Source organism: Pseudoliparis swirei, chromosome 9 (assembly GCF_029220125.1).
Source record: "Pseudoliparis swirei isolate HS2019 ecotype Mariana Trench chromosome 9, NWPU_hadal_v1, whole genome shotgun sequence".
Lineage (NCBI taxonomy): Eukaryota > Metazoa > Chordata > Actinopteri > Perciformes > Liparidae > Pseudoliparis > Pseudoliparis swirei.
This window is the reverse complement of record NC_079396.1, coordinates 19,362,746-19,388,279: the sequence shown is the minus strand read 5'-3', so window position 1 is coordinate 19,388,279 and position 25,534 is coordinate 19,362,746. Positions and strand designations below refer to the sequence as shown.

The 25,534-nt window shown below is 42.0% G+C and overlaps 3 protein-coding genes across 3 annotated transcripts; 2 read left to right on the top strand and 1 right to left on the bottom strand.

The window, feature by feature from the left end:
• Positions 1-90: 90 nt before the first annotated feature.
• Positions 91-12,375, top strand: itih6 (inter-alpha-trypsin inhibitor heavy chain family member 6). The gene is made up of 17 exons (XM_056422034.1): positions 91-743; positions 1,430-1,465; positions 3,088-3,242; positions 4,827-4,937; positions 5,086-5,333; positions 6,083-6,252; positions 6,898-7,014; positions 7,118-7,289; positions 7,410-8,996; positions 9,108-9,134; positions 9,269-9,286; positions 9,401-9,448; positions 9,523-9,552; positions 9,698-9,745; positions 9,847-9,960; positions 10,083-10,466; positions 11,240-12,375. Exons 1-17 carry the CDS (start codon positions 630-632, stop codon positions 11,494-11,496), a joined length of 3,636 nt encoding a protein of 1,211 aa, XP_056278009.1. The 5' UTR covers positions 91-629; the 3' UTR covers positions 11,497-12,375.
• A 343-nt stretch (positions 12,376-12,718) lies between these two features.
• gdi1 (GDP dissociation inhibitor 1) lies at positions 12,719-19,230 on the bottom strand. Its single transcript, XM_056422045.1, has 11 exons — positions 18,967-19,230; positions 17,987-18,094; positions 17,669-17,768; positions 17,297-17,431; positions 16,991-17,189; positions 16,639-16,770; positions 16,415-16,514; positions 16,113-16,284; positions 15,428-15,572; positions 15,241-15,295; positions 12,719-14,888 (listed from the first exon to the last, which is right to left on the bottom strand). The coding sequence occupies exons 1-11, from the start codon at positions 19,009-19,011 to the stop codon at positions 14,736-14,738; spliced, it is 1,344 nt and encodes a 447-aa protein (XP_056278020.1). The 5' UTR covers positions 19,012-19,230; the 3' UTR covers positions 12,719-14,735.
• Positions 19,231-20,411: 1,181 nt separating this feature from the next.
• Positions 20,412-25,456, top strand: atp6ap1b (ATPase H+ transporting accessory protein 1b). Its single transcript, XM_056422895.1, has 10 exons — positions 20,412-20,551; positions 21,456-21,576; positions 22,028-22,102; positions 22,187-22,380; positions 22,491-22,528; positions 22,632-22,717; positions 22,872-23,095; positions 23,206-23,241; positions 24,072-24,309; positions 24,467-25,456. The coding sequence occupies exons 1-10, from the start codon at positions 20,430-20,432 to the stop codon at positions 24,677-24,679; spliced, it is 1,347 nt and encodes a 448-aa protein (XP_056278870.1). The 5' UTR covers positions 20,412-20,429; the 3' UTR covers positions 24,680-25,456.
• Positions 25,457-25,534: the final 78 nt, after the last annotated feature.

Here is a 25,534-nt window from a genome sequence, read left to right as displayed (position 1 = left end):
GGCAACAGAGAAGCTGAACTTAGACATGACAAAGTTACTTCACAACAGACCAAGGTGCTGTTCAGTCAGCCAATAATGGGTCTTTGTGAAAGAGCTTTCAGGGGGAATGAAAACTCGCATTTGGGAGAAATTTAAGGAATAAAACTCAGACTGGAGCATTTAGTAGGAACATTCCTACAAGGAGGGGGAGGGAGGTGTTTTGGTACCGGGGTGTTTTCCCCAAATAGCCGAGCGGGGGTTAGAAATCCCTCGTTTCTCGTGCACCTCAGTGGCAGCAGTCTGTGAAATTTCCAGTATGCATGAACTCAAGCTGGGGGCTGCTTTCTTCAAGCCGAGCGGGACTCACGCAAACTTCTGACTGAGCTTTATGCTTTTTTCGCCATCTTTTTTTTCTTTTTTTTCCCCTCAACGTCTGACGGTCATTTAACAATTTTCAGAACACGTTTTATTCTCACTGCACTTGAGCCGTTTGAATTTAACCCGAGGTGAGGGAGGGGGAACGACTGCCCCTTGCACAACATTACTTTTATAAGATGTGAAGTACATGCACAGCGTCCTGCTGTCGAGCTTCCTCAGTCCCGCTGAGCACGTGAGACCACTTTACCTTGGAGTCTACAACCTGAATCACTATGGACATGATGAACTTGAAGATTCAGTGCATTCTAGTGTTCATCTCTTTCTATGTGCAAGAGGGATTATCAAAGGATTATGAAGCAAACCTTGGAGCAGATTATCTTTTACAGGTATATTCTCCTTTTGTTTCCCCTTTTTCATTGATTGTTGCAATTTGTGCCACTTTTTATTTAACAACCTCCTCTGTTAAACCAGGCTGAAAAACTTAAGAATGCAGGAGAACAGTGTAACAATAATAACTGAACTTCTACTCCTTAGTCATAAATGTGTGGTTGATTGGTCTGCAACATTCTTGGAGATGTAAAAGTACTATTTTAAGGAAGTGACCTTCAGCAGCTCTAATACAACCAGCAGTGTCTCACTTAATGCGAGCATCTCAAATTGTCCTATTTTTTTACATCAATTATATGAATTCTATGTTATGTTTACCTGTAAATGGTTTCCACTCTTTTATGTGTATGTTAAATTCCCAGCAATGACCACCGTGGTAATGTATTGACACAGAAATGACTTGTGTGCAACATTCACATTTGAAAGCATACCGTGCAACCGTCACTGGCCCTGTATACAGTGAGAGCATTTATTTCCAGTTCCACTTCCCTTCATTCATGAATGGCTTTGATTCAGGATATTTTGACACACAGTTACATTGGCAGGTTGTGGAGATTACTTTAAAAAGGAGGCATTTTGAAAAAAAAATAGTACTAATTATGCTTCATAACATTGTGCCATTGGGTTTAATTAAAAGCACATTTTGCTTAATGCACTTGATGTAATTTGCTTGTTTCTTTCCCAGAGAGTAAGACGTCAAAGTAAACCAACAAAAGCAGTGGTAAGTTGTTTTTACATAAATTGTCTTACATAAAATACCAGCTATTTTAGTTTAAGATTAGAGCCCAAAATATGTGATTCTCCCTTTCTTTACTCCTGTTAAACATGATTTAAATCTATAAATGGAAGAGAAGATTACATATATATATTTATATATATATAAATATATTAGACTTTTCTCTAATATTAGATTTGTTTTGTTAAATATTGGCACACACAATCCAAACCGTTATTTAAATGAAAGCATCTCACAAGTTTAGAGAGTAAAAGTCAATAACTACGAGAGACATGGCAATTGGGCCAAGCTATATCGGCCTCTTGCTTAATCTTGAGTGCTCGTATGTTGTTGTCTTTTTAATAATACTTAATGTCTTCAATAGTGTCAAACAAATGTGGAGCAGTACAAAGTACAATGTTTCCCTCTGAAATGTAAATCATAAAATGTTTCCAACCGTACTCAAGTAAAAGTATTTAGTTTGTTCCACCACTGATACAAAGTGACTCAGAACAAGCTTCACAGACAGGAGAACAACCAACAGCAGCTCTCAGGGGATCATCAGTGGCTTCACTGTTTTCCCTCAGCTTGCATCACGGTTTAACTGCGAAGCAATCCTCTGCAAGCATACAGTCATTTGGTTTGTATAGCACCCACCACAGCCTTCCTAAATACCAGTGAGCTGTGGGTCTGATGTGGCTCTCTTCCTCCTGCCGGTCTCCTCATCCTGCAGTAATGTGGCCCGCACAGACCAGATTGGTCTCAGCAGGCGCCGGCGTCACCCGAGTAAACACGAGGTGGATGGAGACGCCGTGCTTTGTGTTGTAGGGCAAACCGTCATATGGGGGGGGGGGGGATCCCTCTACTACGCTTTGTGTAAGGGTGGTGGGTTTAAATATGCATACATGGTTGTCTGAGAGTCATACCTGATACCTGGTCTGTGTACAAATGTGGCATGAACCCCTAGTTATGATCTGTGAGGATGACAGTCATTCAGAACGTGGTGGAATGTAGATAAGTAGCCTCTATTTACTCAAGTACTGGATTTAACTGCACTTTACTTGAGTACTTGTACGTTATGCAACCTAATGCACTACACTTAAGAGATAACTATTGTACTTTTTGACATTTGTCTGTCAGCTTTAGTTACTGTTCAGACTCCATATTTGCATACACCGCCTGTCCAGTGGAAACAATGTAACTCCTGTGAGAAACTGATAGATGAAGTGTTTCTTTATGTGTTGAGAAGATCGTCCTACTTCTTAATCTAAATAATTTAAAAAGCTTCTTGGATCAGATGGATAATGCCTCGTCACAAAGCTAAGAAAGGGCTGTGTTTAAGTAACAGACGGTTCTCACAGGACAGCGATGCTACAAACATATCATGATCCTATCGAATATTATGCATCGCTGTTAAGGAAACAAACCAAAAGTTAAATTAGTTAAAATTAACACAACCATAAACATCTACAGCCGTGAAATGCAAAATAATGTACTATTCATCCCAAAATCTCATGATAAACAACACTGGCAGAAATTTCTTTTTTTCACAATGATGCCTTTTTTTCTTTTGATTGGTCCATTTTGCTAAGTAATATTTTGAATACATGTAATTGTGATGTCACTAGCTGAAGGTGACAGACTACCATGTGAAGTGTTCAGTGGTGTCCCGCTACGCTATTACCACAGTCCAGAGTTCAATATGGAACCAGCTCCCCATCACCAAGGAGGCTGCTTTCGAGGTGGACCTTCCTTCTTCTGCTTTCATCTCCAACTTCACCATGTGAGTGTTCATCTTTCTCTTCTACATGGCACAGCCTGTACTTGTGTATTAGTTTTTTTGTTTTTCAATTTCCTTTACTTTTACTCTCTAACATCACTAGGATGGTCAGGAAATGCAACCGATACTTATTTCACTTACGGTGTTTTGGATGGTGTTCCCTCACAGTAAATGGGGACACAAGTCAAAGGTATTCCCAGGAAATATTATTTCTTTCCAGTATATTTCATTTCATTTACTTTCAATATGGTGTACATATTTATGGGAAGCATCCAGAAATAAAACTTCAGAAGAATTATGTCAGGAACTAGAAATCCGGTCCAGAGGAAAGATGCATAATTTGATTTGCAAGAGGGTTTGCTGAGCGCTCTCTTTCAAAAATGCTAAATATAAACAAGACAAATAAGTCAACATCGCAGGCCAAACACCAAACCTGGAGCTGGATTTGGGAGCGGAAGCAGGTCAGGAGGAGGGGGAACCTGAGGGCAGATGAATACCAGGCTTTGTAAGTGCAAGTCAAAAAGTTAATAGAGAAAATGACAGGAGTTGCCCAGTCCCTCTTTTCACCCCCGCACAGTTTACTAAGGCAGCCTGCCAGTTTAGATACGCTACACACACACACACACACACACACACACACACACACACACACACACATGCCTACATCCACTGTATGTATGCGTGCCTACATGGAGGTGGATGTAAACTTCACTTTTTTTAAGTATGTGTGAGCCTGGAGCTAGTACAGGTTTTTTCTTTTACAACCATAATCCTTCACTTCTGTCTTTCATTGACACTCTTACACTCACATATTTTCTCACTCAGGACGTCTACAGTTGTCTGCACATCACCAAATATCCCAAAGGGGGGGAAAAAGCTGTGGCAAAATGTGTTGCGTTAAGTCTTTGGCATTTCTGTGTCTAACTAAGAACTCTGTGTTCTGTGTGTAGGTCACTGATGGACACACGCTCCTTCACCCCCTCTCTGCCAGCCACACATATAAATACAGGCGCCTCCATGTTCCACTCTTGCCATTCTGCTCTGTTTCTCAAACAAGACCCTCTTCAAGCCAGTTGGTTTATTTGAGTTAACCCTTGATGATATTTTTCTCTTTGGATATATTTGTTCAAAGGACTTGACCTTAATTTAGCACCTTGTCACGTGACATCAGTGGTCACCGAAGTCGAGGACGTGCACTGTGTGAATTGGATCCCACTTTGGAGTGGTGGTTTTGGTTGGGATTTAGTCGGGTGTAGCCGACGGCGGCACTTCCTCGGAGCGTCATCTGCCTGCAAGATCTCTCTTCATTATTGCTGTTTTTAGAAGGAAATTACTCTTTTCCACCCGCCCTGTTTATGACCCCCACCGCCCCTGTACATGTTATACGTTAACCTCCATTTGTAAACAAGCGTTAAGCGTGTTTATGAAGCAGCTTTGTGATCGCTCTGGAAATATAAGCAGCGAAATACAGTAAATCACTTTAAATAAATCCAAGCAGGCCAAGCGTGTTTCTGACTGAAATATAATCTGGCTACTGTGACTCACACAGAAAGCTGTTTCTTCCTCCTCTTTCCTCTATCCCATCAGCACCTCCAATGGCAAGGTGTATGTGGCCCAGGTGAAGGAAAGAGCGGCTGCCAGGAAAATGTACGACGCTGCTAAGAAGCAAGGAAAAACAGCTGGACTTGTTGCTACAAAGTCAGTCACAGGTTTTCTTCTTCTTTAACTTGACACAAAAACAACATTTCTGAATGTAAATCTGTTTCTTTTGCGATGTCATCAGAGGAGGCTGACATCCAATCCAATATTGTGAGATTTGCTTCCCTCTTACTCTGCTGCGTTCCAGAGAGAGGGAGATTGAAAAGTTCCGCGTGGCAGTCAGCGTGCCGTCAGGAGGTCGGATGTCCTTCTCCCTGACCTACGAGGAGCTGTTGCCTCGTCGACTCGGCCGCTATGAGCTCAGTTTGGGTTTGAGGCCAGGACAGCCTGTGCAGAACCTCACGCTAGACGTCAGTGTAACGGAGAGGACGGGCATCAGTTTCATCAAAGCCTTTCCTCTCAAGACGAGCCGGCTGCTCTCCAACACTGCTCGAGGTGAACTATGGCTAAAAATAGGAGCTATTGCCCGTCTTTTATTTAAATCGGGAGAAAATCAACCTTTCAAAGGAGAAAATCAACCTTCAATGCTCCACCGCCTTGTACCTACCATCAGGTGTTAAGAGCAGTGACTGTATAAAGCTTGAAACACTTGATTAAGGGAGTAATAACGATTTGTTGATTGATGTTTCAAGGAATAGTTTATATATTCATAATATTTTGGGAAATAAGCATATTCACTTATTCCAGGAGTGTTTAGAAGATTGATGCCACTCTTATTTCTACAGTAAATATAATTGGAAAGCTTAGCTCCGCATAACAAATAGAAACATGGAAACAGCTGGACCGGCTCTCTCCAGGGAACAAAACTGGTTGTAACCGTGAGGTTGCCAGGAAACCCGCCTCACATCTTATTTATGCGGAGAACAAAAACAAAATTGTATTAACAGCCAAAAGGTGAAGTTATGGGTGCTTTCCTGGTAATAGTGGCCACATTTTCTTGACTTTGGAACAAGCCAGCAGTTTCCCCCTGTTTCTAGTCTTTATGCGACGCTAAGCTAACCGGCTGCTGGCTGTAGCTTCATATTACCCTACAGACTTGAGAGTGGTATCTAACTCTAGGCAGGAAAGCAAATAAGCACATTTCAAAAAAATATAGAGCTATTTCTTTTATAAAATCTGAATCTTGTACTTTTTTCTTTACCATTTCTAATAATAACTGCCACATGGATGCTACTCTCCTACAGGTGACGCTGATGCACCTGTCTCCACTCATGTGGAACATAACGCCGGCTGTGCTCGAGTTCGCTACAGTCCCTCTCTACAGCAACAGAACAACGTCTCCTCCAAAGGTCTCAACGCAGACTTCATCATCCATTATGATGTGGACCTCAGAGATGTCATGGGTGAAGTCCAGGTCAGGAGGATCTGTTTATGCCTGGCCGGTCAAATAGACATGAGTATTTGTCACAATACATACACTACCGTTCAAAAGTTTGGGGTCATCCAGACAATTTTGTGTCTTCCATGAAAACTCACTTTTACTTATCAAATGAATTGAAAATTGAATAGAACATACAGTCAAGACATTGACAAGGTTAGAAATAATGATTAATATTTGAAGGATTAATTTTGTTCTTCAAACTTCAAGCTCAAAGGAAGGCCAGTTGTATAGCTTATATCACCAGCATAACTGTTTTCAGCTGTGCTAACATAATTGCACAAGGGTTTTCTAATCAGATATTAGTCTTCTAAGGCGATTAGCAAACACAATGTACCATTAGAACACTGGAGTGATAGTTGATGGAAATGGGCCTCTATACACCTATGGAGATATTTCATTAGAAACCAGACGTTTCCACCTAGAATAGTCATTTACCACATTTACAATGTATAGTGTGTATTTTTGATTAATGTTATCTTTATTGAAAAAACAGTGCTTTTCTTTGAAAAATAAAGACATTTCTAAGTGACCCCAAACTTTTGAACGGTAGTGTAAATGTGTTATTGATAACAGTAAAAGTTGTCTTCTCCCTCATTTATTTTGTATAATTTCTTTCAGGTATATGATGGCTACTTTGTGCATTACTTCGCACCCAGAGGGCTTCCTGTGGTTCCTAAGGACGTTATATTCGTCATCGATGTCAGTGGCTCAATGATAGGCACTAAGATAAAACAGGTAAAGTGGACAAAGCTCATGGACTCATATGGTTCTACGATGAGAGAATTTGCAAACATATCGTGGATTTTCTGTCAATAATTCTAATATGTGTTGTCAGTAGACCAAGCAGGCCATGGGCACTATTCTCGGGGACCTTAGAGAGGCAGACCACTTCAACATCATCACCTTCTCAGACAAGGTTCACACCTGGAAGAAAGGACGAACGGTCCGGGCGACTCGGCAGAATGTACAAGATGCCAAAGACTTTGTAAAGAGGATTATTGCAGAGGGATGTGAGTTGAAATGTGGTATTGTTTGAGTTGTGGCATTGGAGTCGAGGAGACTATCGTATCAAGCTTTCTTATTGTTTGTTCTGTTCCTTCAAAACGGATTAATCCACTCTTCTGTAACAGGGACCAATATCAATGCAGCTCTGCTGGCGGCTGCCCAGCTGGTCAACCCTCCATCCTCCGCCTCGACCAAACCGCTCTCATCCCGTCGTGTCCCTCTGGTAATTTTCCTTACTGATGGGGAGGCGACCATCGGAGTAACAGCTGGTGACACCATCCTTAGCAACGCCAAGAAGGCTTTGGGCTCCTCCTCTCTGTTTGGCCTTGCCTTTGGAGACGATGCAGACTTCCTCCTCCTGAAACGCCTGGCTCTGGATAACCGTGGCGTGGCGAGGATGGTGTATGAGGATGCAGATGCAGCCTTGCAGCTGAAGGGCTTCTTTGATGAAGTAGCTAGCCCGTTGCTATCAGACATCCAGCTGTCGTACCTGGACGATCAGGCGTTTGACATCACCCACGCCCTGTTCCCGAATTACTTCCAAGGCTCGGAGTTGGTGGTGGCTGGGAGGGTCAAACCAGGAGTCAACGACTTCAAGGTGTCAATGTCCGCCACGGATTTAAAGCAGCGGGTCAAGTTAGACAACGATGTGTTGATTACCCATGCTCATGGGAATGGGAGTGCAGAATCACTGGAGTGTTCGGGAGGTTTAGAAGGAATATCCAGTTTTGTGCGTCGTCTTTGGGCGTATTTCACCATCAAAGAGTTGTTATTGGCCAAACTGAATGCTACTGACCCTGCAACTCAAAGGTTACTGACAGACAAGGCCACCAACCTGTCCCTCAAGTATAACTTTGTAACACCAGTCACTTCTTTAGTTGTAGTTAAGCCCGACGCAGATGAATCAGCTCAAATTCCAACCACCGTAAAGCCCACCATCGCTGCCACTATCGCCACGACGGCAATGACCACTGCCGCCGCCAAAACATCAGCTGCTGGTCCTGCAAAGAAGGCCAGCTCAACTTCTATGCCCAGGTCTGAAAAAAACAAGCCAGACCCTCCCCAGCCACCTCCAAAGCAAACTAAAAAAGTATCATCACCAACTTCGACAGCAAAAACGGCACTATCCAAGAAAACCTCAACAACTACCAGTCCCAGCTCCGTCAAAACCGCCCCAGCTCCATTCTCGGGTAAAAAGCCCACTCCTTTCCACAATGAATCCAAAACGGCCTCCACTCCTCCTCCTGTTGGGAAGATACCCACCTCTCTGCTGAATGCCTTAAAAACAGCGCCACCCCCTGCACCTGGAAAAGTATCCACCAAAGCCTTGAAAACAACCACGCCCTCCACAACCACCACAATGTCAACGTTGACCACCAGCGCCACACCTGCGCTCAGCTCGGTGAGAACAGACCCTGCTCCCCTGCCCAGGAAACCCCTCCCCCCTCAGCCCAGTACAGCGAGGACCGCTCTGCCTCCGGTCAAAGTGACTGCGCCCTCCGCAGAGGCAGAGAACACCACCACATCTGCTCCAGATGTGCCTGAAATCACCACCGCTCTGCCCAAGCTCACCTCTCCCACCCCGGCACCAGCTCCAGCTGTGGATGACAACAACACGGAACTGAGCATCGCAACCTTTGTGTCGGCCACCTTTGCTCCGATGCCCGGTGTGACCGACGGGCCACGCCTGTGGGAAGCAGCAGGGCTTCTGGGTAGGTTATGCTCTGATTTGTCTGTGGAGTCTAATCTCTAATCACCAACCACTCAAGGATGCAGAATGTTGCATATTTTTTCCTGATTGAATGTTATCCATCTCTCCACAGATGTCTCTACTTTCATTCAAAGAAAAGGTTAAAGTTCATTTTCTCTTATTATTTCAAGGACAGACCACTTTTTGTTCCGAATTTTAAATGTAAATGAACCAAATGTAATAATATATATGACAGCATTGGAACTGAATATAAATGTGTTTGATCTCTTATAGATATTGACCTTGTAAAAGGTGAGTGACTTTTAATGCTTGCTATACGTTTGTTCCCTGTACATTTTAAATTCCCTCATGATCAGCAGAACCAGAACTGAACTTCAATTCTCAATACTTCCATCTATTTCCCAGACTATGATGCAACCTATGACTATGACTACGATCTCAACTATGATGCCTGTAAGTTTCAAATGCTTATGAGGCGATTCTATGCTTTTCAGGACCGTAAAAAAAAAATCTTGATTTATTTCTAGGGGATGATCCAGCAGACTCCGAATCATTTGGTAAGTATTTAGTCGGTTGTTCACAGTATTACGTAATTTATTTCAGAGACACTACAGGTCTATTACTATCTGTGTAGACCTGTCATTGATTTCAGTGTTTGGGGCTAAGGAAGACTTCCTGTAGTTGAATGTCTTGTGCTTTTAGATAGTGCTCCCTCCAGATTGAGCACCGTCCGGGTCTTCTCCTCATCAGGTCAAGAACTTAACATTTTAGGTTTTCACTTATAATGTCAAATACATTTTCATATTTAATGTACCTGTGTTGTATTAATGCTCAAATGTGGTGCGTTGTAGTTGATGGAGATCCTCATTTTGTGGTCCAGCTGCCAAAACTGCATCAGAACCTGTGTTTCACAGTCGACGGCAGAGCCAATGACGTTCTCAGGCTGTTGGAGGAACCAGAGAGAGGTATGCTTCGAAATAATATCTCTCATTTCAGTGAGGTGTGTAAATAGACATGTCTGAAGATCAGCTGTTACTGAGATGAAATAAGACGACTCCTAAATGTGTGCTCCTTTTTCCTCCCGAAGGCATCATTGTTGACGGCCACCTAATGGGAGCTCCCTCCAAGCACAGTGTAGACGACCGCCCCCGAACTTACTTCGACCGGCTCACCATTTCCTCAGTTACAGGCGGCTCTGGTGACATCATGATCACCCTCTCACTGGAGGCCGTAGTGGTGGAAGGGGAAGGACGGGATGTTCTCCCCATCAATCGGCAAGGGTCCGTGGCGAGGCAGGGCGTGACGGTCACTGTGGACAATCATCGGAGCTGCTGGATTGAGCTGAACAAGGGTGTGCGGTTCCTGGTTATGTTCCATCGTTACGAACACCCGAGCTACCTCCAGATGGCTCACCTGGGTTTCTACATCACAGATGGACGGGGCTTGTCTGCCTCAACCCAAGGCCTGCTGGGTATGTACACATCTGCTCTTCACGGTCAGCTTTCACTGAATCTTTGCATGCTGCTCACTGTCCTTCATTCCTAGTGGAGTACTTATCATCCAAATGTACATTAAGTGTCAAAAGTAAAGTAAAAGTAAGTACTCATCATGCAGAAAAATGTCCCGTGACTGATATGTTATTATATATAACATTATTTGATTGCTATATAGTAGTAGTAGTGGTAATGGTAGTAGTAGTCGTCGGGGTAGTAGTAGTGGTAGTGGTAGTAGTAGTGGTCGTAGTAGTGGTAGTAGTAGTAGTAGTAGTGGTAGAGGTACTGTTGGTAGTAGTAGTAGTAGTCGTATAATGGCTCCCAACCTAGGGGTCAAGGCCTTATTTATGTGACGGGACATGAGCTGCAGCAGGAAAAAAGTTAAGTAGAGCTATTAAAAAAAAAATTACTTTTACTTTAACATTGTAAACTTTTAACTCAAACATTTATTTTAATACAATTACCTCAGAGGTTTAGAGTAGAAATGTATCTTTGGTGGAATTGTAAGTGTCTGAAATGTGAGACGGTTGGAAACCACTAGTTTACTGTTTAATCTTATTTGAGGTTTTACCGTATATGTAACTTTAAAAAAAGTAAACTGTCAGATAAATGTAAATAATCCAATATTTCCCCTCTAAAATAAATATAAAGTTGCATGACATTGAAATACTTAAGTACAAGTACCTCTGTTCTCTAAGTACAGGACTACAGTGAATGCACTTAGTTACTCTCCACCTTTGTCTGCCTCTAGGCCAGTTTCAGCACGCTGACATGAGCATCAAGGCGGTGAAAGATCATCTGGGTGGAGGTGCGATGCACAATGAAGCTATTCCAGCCGCGGGGATCCTGAGGTGGGGATCAGAGAAAATGCGGGTCACCTTGCAGGACAAGACGCTGAAAGACACGGTGCGGAAACGCCACACGGGCAAGTGTTGGGTGGTGCCCAAGGCCGAGGTAGAGAGACTACTGGGTCATCCATATGAGAGCTACGTGGTGGATCATGTGTAATTCTAGCTGAGTCGGCTCCGCCTTGCTGCCTCTCAGCTGCACAGCTAAGGTCACAGCGGTTATAATAGTACGGTTATTGGACAAAGGATGAGCAAGAATTGGGACGATGTGAGGCTAAAATGAATATTGGCCACACATTGTGTAATATTCTGTAGGGAGCAGTGGAACATAGGCGTGGTTACAATAGAGGAAAAGAGGGGGTGACATGTTATAAGAGTAATGAGGGCTTACGGCTCTGCAAATATAATTGAGGTCTGTACGATGCGGTTGTCCTCCATCAGTGAATTTGATTTGGATTCAAGCTCTGTGTTCTGTAGCTTTTGACAGAGACGCCGCACTCTCATGTTCGCATGGCAACCACAAAATGTCCATCTATGCTGCAGCAGTTTGTGCTCGCTCCAAAATGTCTCGCACGCTAATAACTCCATGTACACGACTTCAAAGATGTTTATTAGATTATTCTTATATTTCGTCTTGGAATGATTATCTTGCGAAGCCTTGTAATTATTAAAACTGTATCATTCCTAATTGTATTTTTCGAGTACAAGTGTATATAAAATATAATTTTATGTATGTGTAGTTACTCCTCCCACAAAACTCACCGGGATATTGTGATTGCATAGAGGGTACACAAAACAAAATCAGGCTCTTTCCAGGTTTGCCATGTGCTTTTTATTTTTTCGATCATTTCATTCAGTTTAATTCATGTTATTTGTTACACAAGACATTAGGCATTGCTCACAAACTAGTGATCAAACAAGGACAGTCAGTTTTCTACTACTCAGCCTGAACTATTTCTTTTGTCAATTTCAAGGGATATTGTCAATAGTGGTTTCCAAAAATGCCAAACTGGATGGAAATTAAAACAGTACAACCACACATGAGGCTTTTGTTTTCAATAAATAAAAAGAGGTGACAGTTTCTGATGCCGAGGAAGGCCAGGGGAGGGAGGGCTTCAGGTATTTCTGTATTCAAAAAGTAAACAGTATTCCAGTGTTTATCAGATAACCTGTTTCCAGGATGAAGACTACACATTACTGAACAAACAGCTGTATAGATTTTAAATTCAGCTCCATGACTGACTTAAGTTTGTATTCTTCCTTCAAAACCGGTTTCTTATGAATGCTAATAATTATATTAAATCATGATGCAACACTGAATAAAGTCAATGTAACACATGACACAGCAAATAACAAACAAAAACGAAGAATTTCAGAGTGCATCACTTTAAGATTCATTTTTATCATCGGAACAGAATCTAATAGCAGAGCATATTCAACATTTGACATAAACCTTTGCACAATACGTCAGTAAAATTCAAATAAATAAGAGCATAACAATAAGACACGTGAACACCCCAAACACGGGACAGCTTTGTTTAGAGTTGCTCGGGGACTTGTGGTGGGTGACGTGAGATGGAACTGCTTCAGTGTTTTAAAGAAACCGATCAGTGCGTCTCGTCTGTTTGTTGTTGAGTAACGAGGCTCAGATCAGCCCGGCTGAAAGTGAACGTGCACTGCAGAGATATGAGGACTGCCTCCACTCAGGTGTACAATAACAGCTCTAACAGAATACAATATCCCTTATACAGCGTCCAGTCTGATCTGCAGAGCAACAGACACCAACAAACTGTACTTTTAACTTTCCAGCAACTTTTGCATTTTTGGCACTAGACCAACCTGCCACGGACGATTAGTTAAAACAAAGCAGTCAACTGTTAAAAGGGCTCAAACATTTTAATAAAACCCCAAATTAAGGCTAAAACCAAATAAAAGCATATTGGTTCGTTCTTGTGGGGCAGTACCTGCAACTGTGGCTCCATACTTTTGCTACAAAGTCTTTGAAAGTTATGGGAATATCCAGCGTTTCCCTCTATTTAACAACTACAATGCTCCATAGGATTTAGTCCTCCAGGGAATGACTTGCCTAAATGACATACACACGGGTTGAAACAACCAAGACACAATCTGGTGCTTTCACTATGAGCCGAATATTCAGTTTTCCTCCTCTTCACTCAAAAGTGAAACTTTCCAAAAATCCAAAACATTTCTTACATACATTCTTTTCACCACGACACACTTCTCCGTATCTCAACATGTACAATTTGCCGTAATCAATTAGTTCTTCATCGCTCAATCCAAATCCAACAGAATACTTCATAGAAAACCACGCCTAACACTAGAAAAATCCTCTCCATGCCTCTTTTGCTTCAGACATTCCCTTTTTGTCAATGTTGCATTTGAAGACCACAGTTTCAACCTCAGATCTGTAAACTTCATAAATTCAGCCAGTGAAATGAACACCAAATATATATAGAAATAAAACTCTCTAATAATTTAAATATGTTAGAAGGTAAATTATTCAAATTCAAAATTAACATCACACAACATGGATAAACAAAGGAACAGTTTTTTGGGAGGGGGGAGGGTGACAGTTATTAGCCACTGGTTAGCTTGCCTGCTAGCACAGGGAACACAACAGCATTGCAGAGTGAGCACTGTCAGTTGACAGAACAGCCCATTTATATGTCATTTTTCATCACATTATTTTTTTTTTCCGCCTGACCAACAGATTTCGCAAAAGAAAATACGAGTGCCGTCTTTTGACGAAAAGACCAAGTTAGAGGAAAGTGAAAGCAGGGTTGACAGGAGCGATGTGTGGAATGGTCCAGCCTTCATACCGCAGTGTCATTTTACATCTATGTACAATACTACTGTGTGTAAAAGATGCATGCACGTCAACTGGAGGTGACCCTTCCAGAGGATTCTACACTAAGCCATTACAGATCTCTGTTTAGACCTCTCAATCCCATCAATCTTCCATCCACCCAACCTCTGACCAGAGGAGAAAGATGTTACAGAAAGAATGAAATGTGTTGCCAACAACATGTAATAAATTCACCTCTAATGATAATAGTTAAGACATGATTATACTGTAAATTCTACAATGAAAGACCATATCAACCCTGCTTTTCAGTGACAGAGATAAGGATTGTGAGTATTTATATGTGTGTGTGTGTGTGTTTGTGAGCATTTATGTGTTTGAATGTGTTTCAAGAGAGAGAGGGACGTGAGGAAAAGGAGGCAAACGGCTGAGGGCAGGCAGAGCTCAGGAACCAACCCTATCCGCCTCGCTCCCACCCATTTGTTTTTAAAGGCCCTCTACCGCGAGCACTGCCGCACTCTTTCGCCCCGCCTCCTCTCCCGGCCCCGCCCTCTCTCGGGAAACCCCTCGACCACTCACTGCTCATCCTCCCCAAACACATCGTTCTGTTTGCGCTTCATGTTCTCAAAGTCAAAGTCGCTGCCCGTCATACGTTTGTAGATGTCCTTGATGTCGTTGCAAGTGGTCTCGAAGTGAGTGGTGGCATCATAGGACCTCGAGGCGAAGATCTGGGAAAGATGGGAAAAAAACAGGAGATCGTGAGTTGAGCTAAATGCTGACATCAGCATGCTAACACGCTCGCAGAAACAATGCTAACCTGCCGACGTTTAGCAGGTAATGTTTACGAAGTTCACCATGTTACTTTAATCTCACTCCGTGTCATGAATGTCAAAGCATGAGAACATATCTTATTCTATGAGAGAGCGGCCGCTCTGATGGAGACGATCAATCGTATCAAGCCAGCTAGCGATGTGACCTCTAACTCTATATGAGCTTGTATAAATACACATGAAAGTATCTGACCATGTATGGAGATACAATGCCAACTTTCTACGTCGCAGTGTGCCACTTTTCTCTTACCTGGCTATCAGTACCATCATCTGTGGGCTCGTAAAGGTCACTAATAGCCACAAACCTGTCGAAAGAAACAAAACCAAACTCCATTAACGAGTATTATCATAGGGCTTCTTCCATTTGTTTTGTTTCACATCGGTCTCATGTTTAGTTTTATAGCCGGCTTAAATGAATGAATTGTTAAAATGCTGACTTTTGGTCGATGGGCTCCAGCAGCTCCAGGGCCGGCTCGATCTCGGCCTCGGGCTCGCTGGTTTCCACTGTGGTGCTGATGATGGCAATGTACTTCCCCTGGGCTGCCACATTGTGAGCATAGGAGATCATGCACACGTAGATGTCTGAAGGGTTAGGAGGAGAAGAGATGTCTTTAAAGCTGCATTAACTGTTTTTTTCTGGGCCATTTGGAGGCAGTGGAAACAAGCTGTACACACAACTCGACAGCATTATCCCCTTTTAAAGACGTTGCAAGACTTGCTTATTTATGCTCCCAGCAGACATGGAGAAACATTAACGTTTCTTTCTAGTGATGTTTTTGGCCCGCTACAATGTTCATACTCTCTTTTAAGCTCCGTCTAGTTCTTTAGCTGTTAAATGTTCAACTATGTTTATCATCTAGTCACTTTGTCTGTCATGTGGTTCAGGATGTATGACCTTTTTTGCAAAATAGCTAAAAGCTATGGGGGAGAATCAAATTAGCTCGTTTCACTTTTGGAAATATGTATGCTTGATTACTTTATTAATAGTCATAAGAGTGCTCCTTGATATCTCTGAAAAACATTTGACAGAAAGGGCATCTTTGTAATTAGTCTTACTGCTACAATTTCTAAGAACTAAACTCGACCATTTAGCCGATCAGTCAAAGTGACGATAATCCTTACCCGAGTTGCGGTTGACTTGATTCTGAGGGATGATGATCTGGCAGGAGTTGGAGTCATTAGTGTTTCTGATGGGGTGGCTGAGGACGCAGATCACCCGGATCACCTGACCCGCCTTCCGGACGCGGTCCGTGATGTAGCTGGGGTCGCAGATGAGCTGCTTGCAACGGGCCACCTGCAGCAGCAATGACACGGCAACGCGCATGGAGCATCTCAAAGGACTTACTTTTTGAGTCATCTCTGCTTGAATAAACTAAATGACTGATTGTAAATCTGCATAATCCTTGGACAATAAATCAGCGTACCTCGCCCTCAGACTTCACTCCAATCACATGGCCATCTTCCATCACTATCTCATCCACTGGTTTGTTCAGCATGTAGGTCCCTCCATAGATTGCACTCAATCTAAAATGGCAGGTGAATAAGAAGGGTTAAATCATGGAGTGGGTTAGTACTTTTGTATCTACTATTAAAGACCAGCTGAAATATATAATAAAGCACTATATATAGAATATATATTAACAATCACCTGGCAAATCCCTGTGGCAGCTCTCCCAGACCATACAGGGGGTAGAGATAGGGGCTCTTCCCGTACCGTGCCAGCGACTCACTATACAGCTTGATACGATTGATCGTCTCCAGACAGGGAACATCAAGATAGCTGAAGAAGAAGAGTCGACAACAAAGGAAGATAATTAATAGGAATAAATAAATAATTAGATACCTCTAATTCTATGCATATTCACAGCCATATTCTACATACAGTTGTGTTAAGGACAAGTCATTTCAGCATATATTATTTCATGTATTGTGTTATATCTTTTTAACATTATAAACATTATAAATGCAGTTTATGTTTAACACCATGCTGTTGTTCTTACTCATCTGTCCTGTAGAGGGCCAGGGCGTGGCCAGTAAAGTCAATGACATCCTGGCCGAGGTCAAAGTTCTTGTAAACGTCCCTCATCGTTGTCGTTTGGGGGTCCACGCCCTCAAAGGTGTTAGGGTCATTCTCGTCAAAGTTGGCCACAAAGACTAAGAACTTCCGAAACCTTCGCTTCTCAAACATTCCCATCAGATCTGGAAATGGAAATAAAAGGCATATTAAATTAGTCCATGATCCCTTAAACGTGATTTATTTACGTTACTCTTAATATCTTAAACGTAGACATATTAGAGCAACTTACTTGAGGCTAGTGCCTCGGTCTCAGTCGACGGCACCTTGTAGATCTTTCCGCCTTTGTAAACAAAGCTTCCCTCCACTACCTTAAAGTCCAGGTACCGTGTCACTTCTGTATAGAGCAGCATCTTCACAAGTTGACCTGCGATCACGCAGACAAACGTATGTTACATTTTATTATTTGTCATCTTAATTGCATCAAGACAGAGACTGACACTTCCCCTTAAGTCGTCTGATTGGTTCATTCCTTTTCATGGGCCTTATCAGCAACACCAATTATGTATTAATTGTCCATCTCTCTCCACAGTATATAATGAGTGAGTTTCATGGTGATATATTAATTGCTTGACAAAACTCAAATCAGTGAAGTGGGACTGACCATTAGCCATGAGAAACTTGGGGATGAGGTCAACGTTCCAGTCCCTTCCTCTGCCCATTGACTCGGGCGGACTATCTGGAAGAGTGAAGCGCTTGTACAGCTGTAGAAAACCACAGTACAGGGAACCATAAACAGCATTCTGCAAGGATGAAATCCATAAAGCTGAGAGAAGCCAAAGTATTTCCGGGGGATACGGCGGTGAGCAAATGAAGACAATAAAAACAGCAGCTGATGCACAATGACACAGGATGTAAACTGAGATGTACTGGGGAATATAAAATATATTGATTGCTTTTATATATCCCAGGGGCCCTTTACCTCCTCCAGAGGGGTGATGGAGGAGCTCTCTCCACCATAGTAGGGGTTCCTGTCCATGTGTAGAACCTTTTTCCCGTTCACAGACATGATCCCGGACAGAATGCATTCCTGCATGAAACAAGATTTAAAAGTCAATAAATTCAAATTATTCAACATGGCTTAAGCAAAAGGCTCTCCCAAAGATTGAATAGAAGACATGAACGACAGTTTAGAGGTTTTGACACAAGGGTGCAGGGAGGAGAGAAGGAACGGTGTGCGCATGCGCGACAAGATCGGATCATCCATGTATCTGCTGTCGTAAAAATAATAATAACAGTAATAATATGTGTGATAATATCTATACGTAGAACAATATGCGCGATGCATTAGCACCTCTTAAAATACAAATCATCATGGCTAGATTTCACAAAAAGTATATTTGATACCTGTTACAAAACTAGTATGGTTTAAGGAAAATGTCAACTGTGCACGAGAGAAACCTGGATTTATATCTCATAAAATGTATCGGGCACATTTCCGCCACATCGGGTGTGATGACTGAAGGGAATTGCGGCGAGGGAAGCGCAAGTGAAAGACTCAGTCATGTATTAGACCCGTGCTCAGGCCTGCGCCAACCTCCGGATGGAGGCCTGCCTATGCAAAGAGGACCATGACACACTGGGGTTACGCCTAAAAGATGCTACTGGATGTAACACAACACTGAGCCGGCTGTGAGAACAATACAACACACATATATATGTTTTAACTCCTAGACGCAGTGCAGTGCTTCCTGTCATGCACACACATGTCGAAGTATATATATTTTGTAATGTTTTCTTCTTCTTGTAACACTCTTCTAATGTCTCAAGCACACAGGGATGCAGGAGGCTTTCACTTCTAGGCACATGAGAAGATACATGGCTTAAATAAATCCTATGGAAGCTCGCACAATCAATCTGTTTCGTTTCCGTGCAAAAAGCAAATGAAGCATGACTACTTACTGTGAGTCCGGTGCCCAAAACGATCACATCATATTCCTCATCCATGTTGGATCACCGCCTTTCCCGTCTCGCCCTCTTTTTTTGCCTCGAAAAATGAAGGGTGTTGAAGGAAGGAATTACCAGCGAGTCCACACAAACCGGGGATTTTAGCTCACTTTTCTCTGCCTGCGTGCTTTAAACGACTCGTTCAAAGTTAGTTATTATTTTATAATCATTAGGCATTCATGACCAATGGAATAAACTGTCCACACTGTCACCGGCGAGGACGACCAAAGATGGCCCTGATCGTGGAGCGCTCTAGAACAATGTCAGTGCGCGTCGGAAAGTAGTGCGCAGTCTCCTCCTCATGCCACACAATGAACTCACACTGAAAAGCTGACTGTAATAGGAAACCCCACTTCGAGCTGGCGTTATGATGCGACTTTATTTATATTCACTTTCGCTTCATACTTTGGTTTAGAGTTCAACATGTTTTTTCAATTTTAAATATGTTGTCCATTTTCTATCCTTCCTTTCCAGTTGTCGGCGCAGTGGTATCCATCCGCCACCACAGCTGTTTGGATGGGAGTTGTTTTCACTGACTGTCGGGATAACAGGCCCGTTTTCAATAGAAAGAACATCATTTCAAACTTTTATATTTATTTCCCCCACTGTTACAGAGTCAATGCATCATATGTGGCGGATGGGACATGATGCCACAAGGAGTAACATGGCCAAATGTAAAGGCGTATTATCAGCACCATGGACAGCTGTCAGGTATGCCTGTCAATCATTAATTTAGCCGGTTCACTAGGTTTTGTATTGCACATTGTGTATAATGCTATTTTATTGTTATAGCATCACATGTTCTACATGCTTCTCCGGTAAAAATACATAAATACATTTTAAATATATTTTTTTGAACCTAGAAAACAACAATTCACCTTAAGTAAGCAGAAACAAAGCTACTGGATAACTACATTTGGAGTTGGTTTTCACAAGAATTATATGAAAAAGTGTAATTTGAAAAGTAATGGAAGCTTTCAAATGAATGTAGTATAAAGAGTCCAATATTTGTCTCTGAGATGTAGAATTAAATGACATAAGAAAAGTTCAACACATCGAATTTGGAATTAAGTGTATTGCTTGTGTAAATGTAGCCTACTTAGTTCAGCAATAGTTTTACACCTATTTTAGCAAACATTTTCATTCATACCAATCCATCAATTACAACGCCCTATTTTATTGTGAATGTAAAACATAACTAACTAAATGAAGCTAATGTTAGATAGCGTGTGTCCAGACTGAGAGTAATTAAACTACCCTTGGTTTCTAATGCGACCAGAACAAGGAGGGGAAAGCTGCGGCCTGTCGTGGTGAGAAGGGCAGCTGTGGGCGTGGCCAAACGAGAGAAGCAGGAAGTCCCTCACATGCCTGTCAGCTGGTTTGAGTCACGTGAGCAGAGCTTTGCGGAAAAACGAAAAATGGCAGGATCGAGGTGCTCCAGTCGAGTGAGATTAATGGCCTTTCTTGCACTTTTCGCCACCCTTTTCTTCACCGCGAGCTCTGTTGCTCAAGTGCCACTCCTCATGTGGTCCAGCGACGGGTAATATTTAATTTTTGTATGATTTATTTGTCATGTAAGACATATTTTACGAGTCCACCGACTGTTTGCCGTGCTAGTGTGCTAACACCTGTTGCTAGCTCAACTATGTTCTCCTTGTAGTTCATGTAACCGCTCGCTGGTCGACCTAAACTAGCTGAAATATATATTTTCAAGTCTAAAAAGTAAATATGCGACGTTCGTTTTGACACGTCAGTTCCGGTTAATTTGGTGACGTTACATTCGTCGCTCATGCCAAACATACTGTTTGATCAATTATTATCATCTTGTAGTGTTATATGGATTCGCTTCACCCGTAAACTAACGTTACCAAAAACATGTCCGAGCTACCACAGTTCCCTAATACATGGATCAAACAAACGCATATAGTATACTTTATTTACTATACGACATAGTGTTATACTCTATAAGGGGGTTTAGTCGGAAGAAGATATCTCAACCAGTTTGTATTTACTGTATCATGTTATGGCCGTTTTATTTTGACGATTTTACACAGTTACTCGATTCCTAAATGAATATAATAAACTTGTGAATTTAAGACTTACATAGAACTTGGATTTGGCGATGGATTATGATGTATACCATTCAGTTGGCTGAAAAGATTATATTACTTATTGTAATTTAGTCTGAGTGAGAATTTAAATATACAAAAAAACACCCGTTGAGTATTATCTCTTTTATTGACACAATTCCCAAAATGATTTGCCTGTATCAGAAACACAATTCTGGAGCAGTGTTGCACTGGTGATTGAATGTATTACTTTCGAGCGAGTGACGGCTTCAAGCACAACAAATAATGTGCGTTGATGGGATGATTTTACTTGATGTTCGGAAAACTGCCTTTCTGAAGAATTGTAAAATATGTCACCATCTGTTTGTTTTCAAGGTTACCACCACTGGCCTCACCTGCAGCTGGTCACATCACGACCAACGGCCAACTGACGGCCTACTTTACCTCTGCCTTTGGCGCTGGCCCCCACACTGTGCTGCTGTTACTGCAAGATAAGGTCAGCCCCGGAGACATTACAACGATATTCCTGCTCTGCAGCAAACATGGTGGTTACCGTATGTCACGATGCAGATTGGAGCTGAGAGTGGAAAGTAGTATTCAAAAGGACTACTCTGAGATTTCCATAGATGTCACTGTTCGTCTATTATATCGCCAGTCTTTGGACGATAACGGGGTCGGAGTGAGTCATGTGTCGTTGCGCTGCCGTCTCATGTGAGCCTGTGTAACAGACTTCTCACTCTGGTGTGCCTGAGCTCTAGCATTACTTCACCTTTCACAGCGCCTCTCGAACACATCGCTCAGGTTTATTCTCTGTGGATCAGCATCGTTGTGACTGATGAATGGGATTGATCGATGTTTTAGTTGCATTGCCATTTTGTTTGTATTAAGCTACAACTATCCTTCCACTTGTTGAATTGTTAAATTAAATATTCCTTATTTGTGTTCAGTTAAGCAAAGATGACTTCACCGTCTTTGGTGGAGTGTTTGGAAATAAGCAGGATAGTGCCTTTCAAAATCTTGAGGTAGGTTTTTCTAACTTTATACACGAGTCCGAAATGAAGAGGGTTTTGTCGGACTAAGAATGCTGACCCTGCACTCTTCCTCAGGCTGCACTGCAGTCTTCTTCCTCATCAGTCATGCTCCCTGCTTTAGAGTGGTCCGACTCCTCTGTCATCCCAGCTCTGCTGCAAGAGAAGCTGGGGGTCTCGCCTCTGCTTGTAGACGCAGACACTCTGTCACATCTCAGCATCAACTCATCCGCCAGCAATCTACTGCTCATCAATCTTCCTTATTGTACTGGGTAAGACTTTTGTTCTTTAGCACATCCGTAAATCTATCATGATGTTTCTTCTTTCTTTTTTTAAACTTGGTGAAAATAAACTTTTTTTTAATTAAAAAATGCTTTTATAGCTTGGACACGTCTTGCAAGGGCGTCCTGCATGCCAATGGTACGTTCTAACTGTTACGGGATTTCATAACGTAATAATTTTCCGCATTTCACGATAGTATCTTTCTGACATGTGTAACTCAAGTGTATTTTTCTTTCAACAGATGAAATTATTGGGAAAGTTCTAAGTATAATGAAAGCCAAAGATGTCCAGTACACTGCGATATACACAGGCCTCCAGCCATCACGAGTAAGATATTCTAACGGCACATCATGTACCAAAATGTTATTATTTTTTTAACACTATCCATCTTTATAGACGGTAAAAAAAAAAATGGTAAACACAAATGTCACTTGAGGAAATACATAATCATAATATATATGTCTCTTTCTTTCCTCTGCAGGTGATTTCAGAGACATCTCTGTCCGTCCAGCCGGCCGGGCGATCCTTGCTCCAAGCTGAGCTGCCCGATGTCAAACCGCCCATCATGTTTAATGTATCCGGTAACCCTTGCATAATGCTTTGGGCTCAGAATCTCAGCATCAGCACTTCAAAAGATGTGTGGATCGACCTCGATGCACAAACACCTTCCATGTCAGGATCCATATGCAACGACTCCACTTCACTGTGAGATGGCCAGCATGGTGGCGTTCTTTTGTTTATTCAGGTGGACTTTAGTTTGATGCTTTTTAAAAGAGAAAAGTCATTTTTAATGTGTTCTTCTTTTCTCACCACAGGCTTGTCCTCAGCTATGAATCAGGCTACACACTAAGGTAAGGCAATAGACCACAAATATATAAAAATATTCATACATTTTGGGATCAATACTTCTGTTATGTCTACCTGTTAAATATATTGCTACAGATAGCCGCTGCTTAACTTACTAATAACACATTATATGCCGCTCACATATATCCCCCATAAAACCATTGGAGTACACTTAGCACGACAGAAATAACTAAACAAGATGAAACAGTTTGAGAGTTCCTTTGAGCTGCCGGCAGGTGGATCCTGTTCGCGAGGCAGACTCACTGTTACCTCCGTTTCTGGCCTTCATTCAAAACTAAGCTAACCGGCTCCTGAATGTGGCGTAAAGAGAGTGGTATTGATCTTCTCATCCACCTCTCTGAAAGACGGCGAATAAGTATATTTCCCAAAATGTTGAACTATTACTTTAATCGTCTTCAAATCTATCAGCACTTCTCTGTTATGTTAACTACCACTGACTAAATAAGCAGCGTCTTTAGGGATTATGTATCAAGCTAATCGATTTAATTGTGTTTTCAAGGCTTTTAATCTTTGAATCATTGTTTGACCCTGTGTAATTGAATACTTTACTCTTCAGCATAATTCATCTTGACATTACGTTTTGTATTATATTAGGTTTTTCTCTAGTTCAGTATAAGTGCCGCGGTAGTGCCGTTTGTCTCAGTATCTTTTGATACTATCAGTAGAGTCGATCATTTTCTAATCCGACACACAGGGGTGATATTTATTGAACAATAAGTTTCTTAATACAAATATTTGTCGCAATTCTAATGATGAATCCTCGTCTTTTACACTGATACGCAGTCGTTGAGGAACGCTCTTCTGTGATCTCCAGGTTCACAATGAGTCGGCGATTCTATCCGGTGTCTGCACGCTTCTGGTTCACCTTGGATTCTGTGCAGCTGCAGGCGAACGGTCTAACTGCATCTTTTATTGGGAGCCGCAACATCTACGCCCCTGCAGAGTATTCCTTCCACTGCCAGTCTGTCACTAGCTTCCGAGATATTCTGCTAGTGCCAAACAACACCAACTCCAACACCACTCTGTGGATGCTCAATTTCATCGACTTTCAGGTACGACTATAGAAGTGCTGCATTTTACATCCTGCCACTCAATATCCCTGCTGCAGTGCACCAAGTACTCTTTAAATATAAAGTGTTTTTGATCATCAGGTGTCTCTTTAGTCTTCCTGTTCACTCACTGAATTTTTAAATGCCTTTTCTGATACAGATTCAGGGCTTCGGTTTGGCCAACGGAACCGACTTCTCCTATGCCAGTGACTGTGCCGGGTTCTTCACCCCGGGGATCTGGATGGGGCTGCTGACCGGACTGCTCATGTTGTTGATTTTAGTCTACGGTCTGCACATGATCATGCAGGTGACCACCATGGATCGATTTGACGACCCCAAAGGTCCGTCGATTTCAGTGCCTCAGTCGGAGTAAAGCGCCCCCAGACATAAACACTCCTCAGTCTGTCAGTGCCTCCGAGGAGAGTCCCTCCTTGTCATGTAGCTTTTGTGAGCTTGGGCCTTATTCTTTAAAGATATTTGTCCGACACTAGGACCTTTCCCTCCGATATTCTCTCCGGTAGATTTTTTTTTTCTTCCCTGAATCGTTCCACAGCTGCCTCATGCATACTGATATCCTGCAGGGCACATTTCATTTCCCCTCTCCGTATTTGCAAGTGCCAAAGTGGATGCACCTTTTATATTCGTTGATTTTGTGTGCTAAAAGATGTTTTTGTGCTTTTGTGCTGAGATTATGAGCAATAATTTCTCGTAACAGAGAACAGAATGTCTTCTGTACCAACATGAATGTGATCGCTGGATGCTGGAGGACCTTCACAGACCTCAGTTCTTACTACTTCTGTTTTTCCAACCCAACTGTAATTTATTGACTACTGGTTATAAATTAAGTGCCTGTATGCAAAGAGTAGAATGCTTTTTGTGACTGTTTTGTAATTGGCTTACAAAAGTATGCTAATACTTATCCTTGGATTAGTTCTGTTGGCATTACTCGGACAAATCCAAGTGCCACCACTTATATCCAACATTTTCTTGACAAATTATTTATTTATATAGGAAGTTTACCCCTTGCTTTAGGTTAATCAAAACCTGAAATAACAGTGCCTCAGTTCTGATTTTATCAAACGTATTAATAATGTGCCATGACATGTACATTGTCTCCAATTGAAAATAAAATAAAATCTATACATTTTGATTTTAGATGTCTTGTTGTGAATGCAAATACTTAAATAATGTGTAATCTTGTAACCAAGGAAGCTAACAAAAAAGTGGT

Excerpts from the sequence above, each read along its gene's own strand:
- itih6 (XM_056422034.1), top strand. The coding sequence starts at position 630 with ATGGACATGATGAACTTGAAGATTCAGTGCATTCTAGTGTTCATCTCT. Across the intron at positions 3,243-4,826 it reads TTCATCTCCAACTTCACCAT|CACCTCCAATGGCAAGGTGT; the intron begins GTGAGTGTTCAT and ends CTATCCCATCAG. Across the intron at positions 9,746-9,846 it reads CCGGGTCTTCTCCTCATCAG|TTGATGGAGATCCTCATTTT; the intron begins GTCAAGAACTTA and ends GGTGCGTTGTAG.
- gdi1 (XM_056422045.1), bottom strand. The coding sequence starts at position 19,011 with ATGGATGAGGAATATGATGTGATCGTTTTGGGCACCGGACTCACA. Across the intron at positions 17,432-17,668 it reads CAAGTTTCTCATGGCTAATG|GTCAACTTGTGAAGATGCTG; the intron begins GTCAGTCCCACT and ends GCGTGATCGCAG. Across the intron at positions 16,515-16,638 it reads CTGCCACAGGGATTTGCCAG|ATTGAGTGCAATCTATGGAG; the intron begins GTGATTGTTAAT and ends CTGCCATTTTAG.
- atp6ap1b (XM_056422895.1), top strand. The coding sequence starts at position 20,430 with ATGGCAGGATCGAGGTGCTCCAGTCGAGTGAGATTAATGGCCTTTCTT. Across the intron at positions 20,552-21,455 it reads CTCATGTGGTCCAGCGACGG|GTTACCACCACTGGCCTCAC; the intron begins GTAATATTTAAT and ends TTTGTTTTCAAG. Across the intron at positions 22,103-22,186 it reads GTGCCTTTCAAAATCTTGAG|GCTGCACTGCAGTCTTCTTC; the intron begins GTAGGTTTTTCT and ends ACTCTTCCTCAG.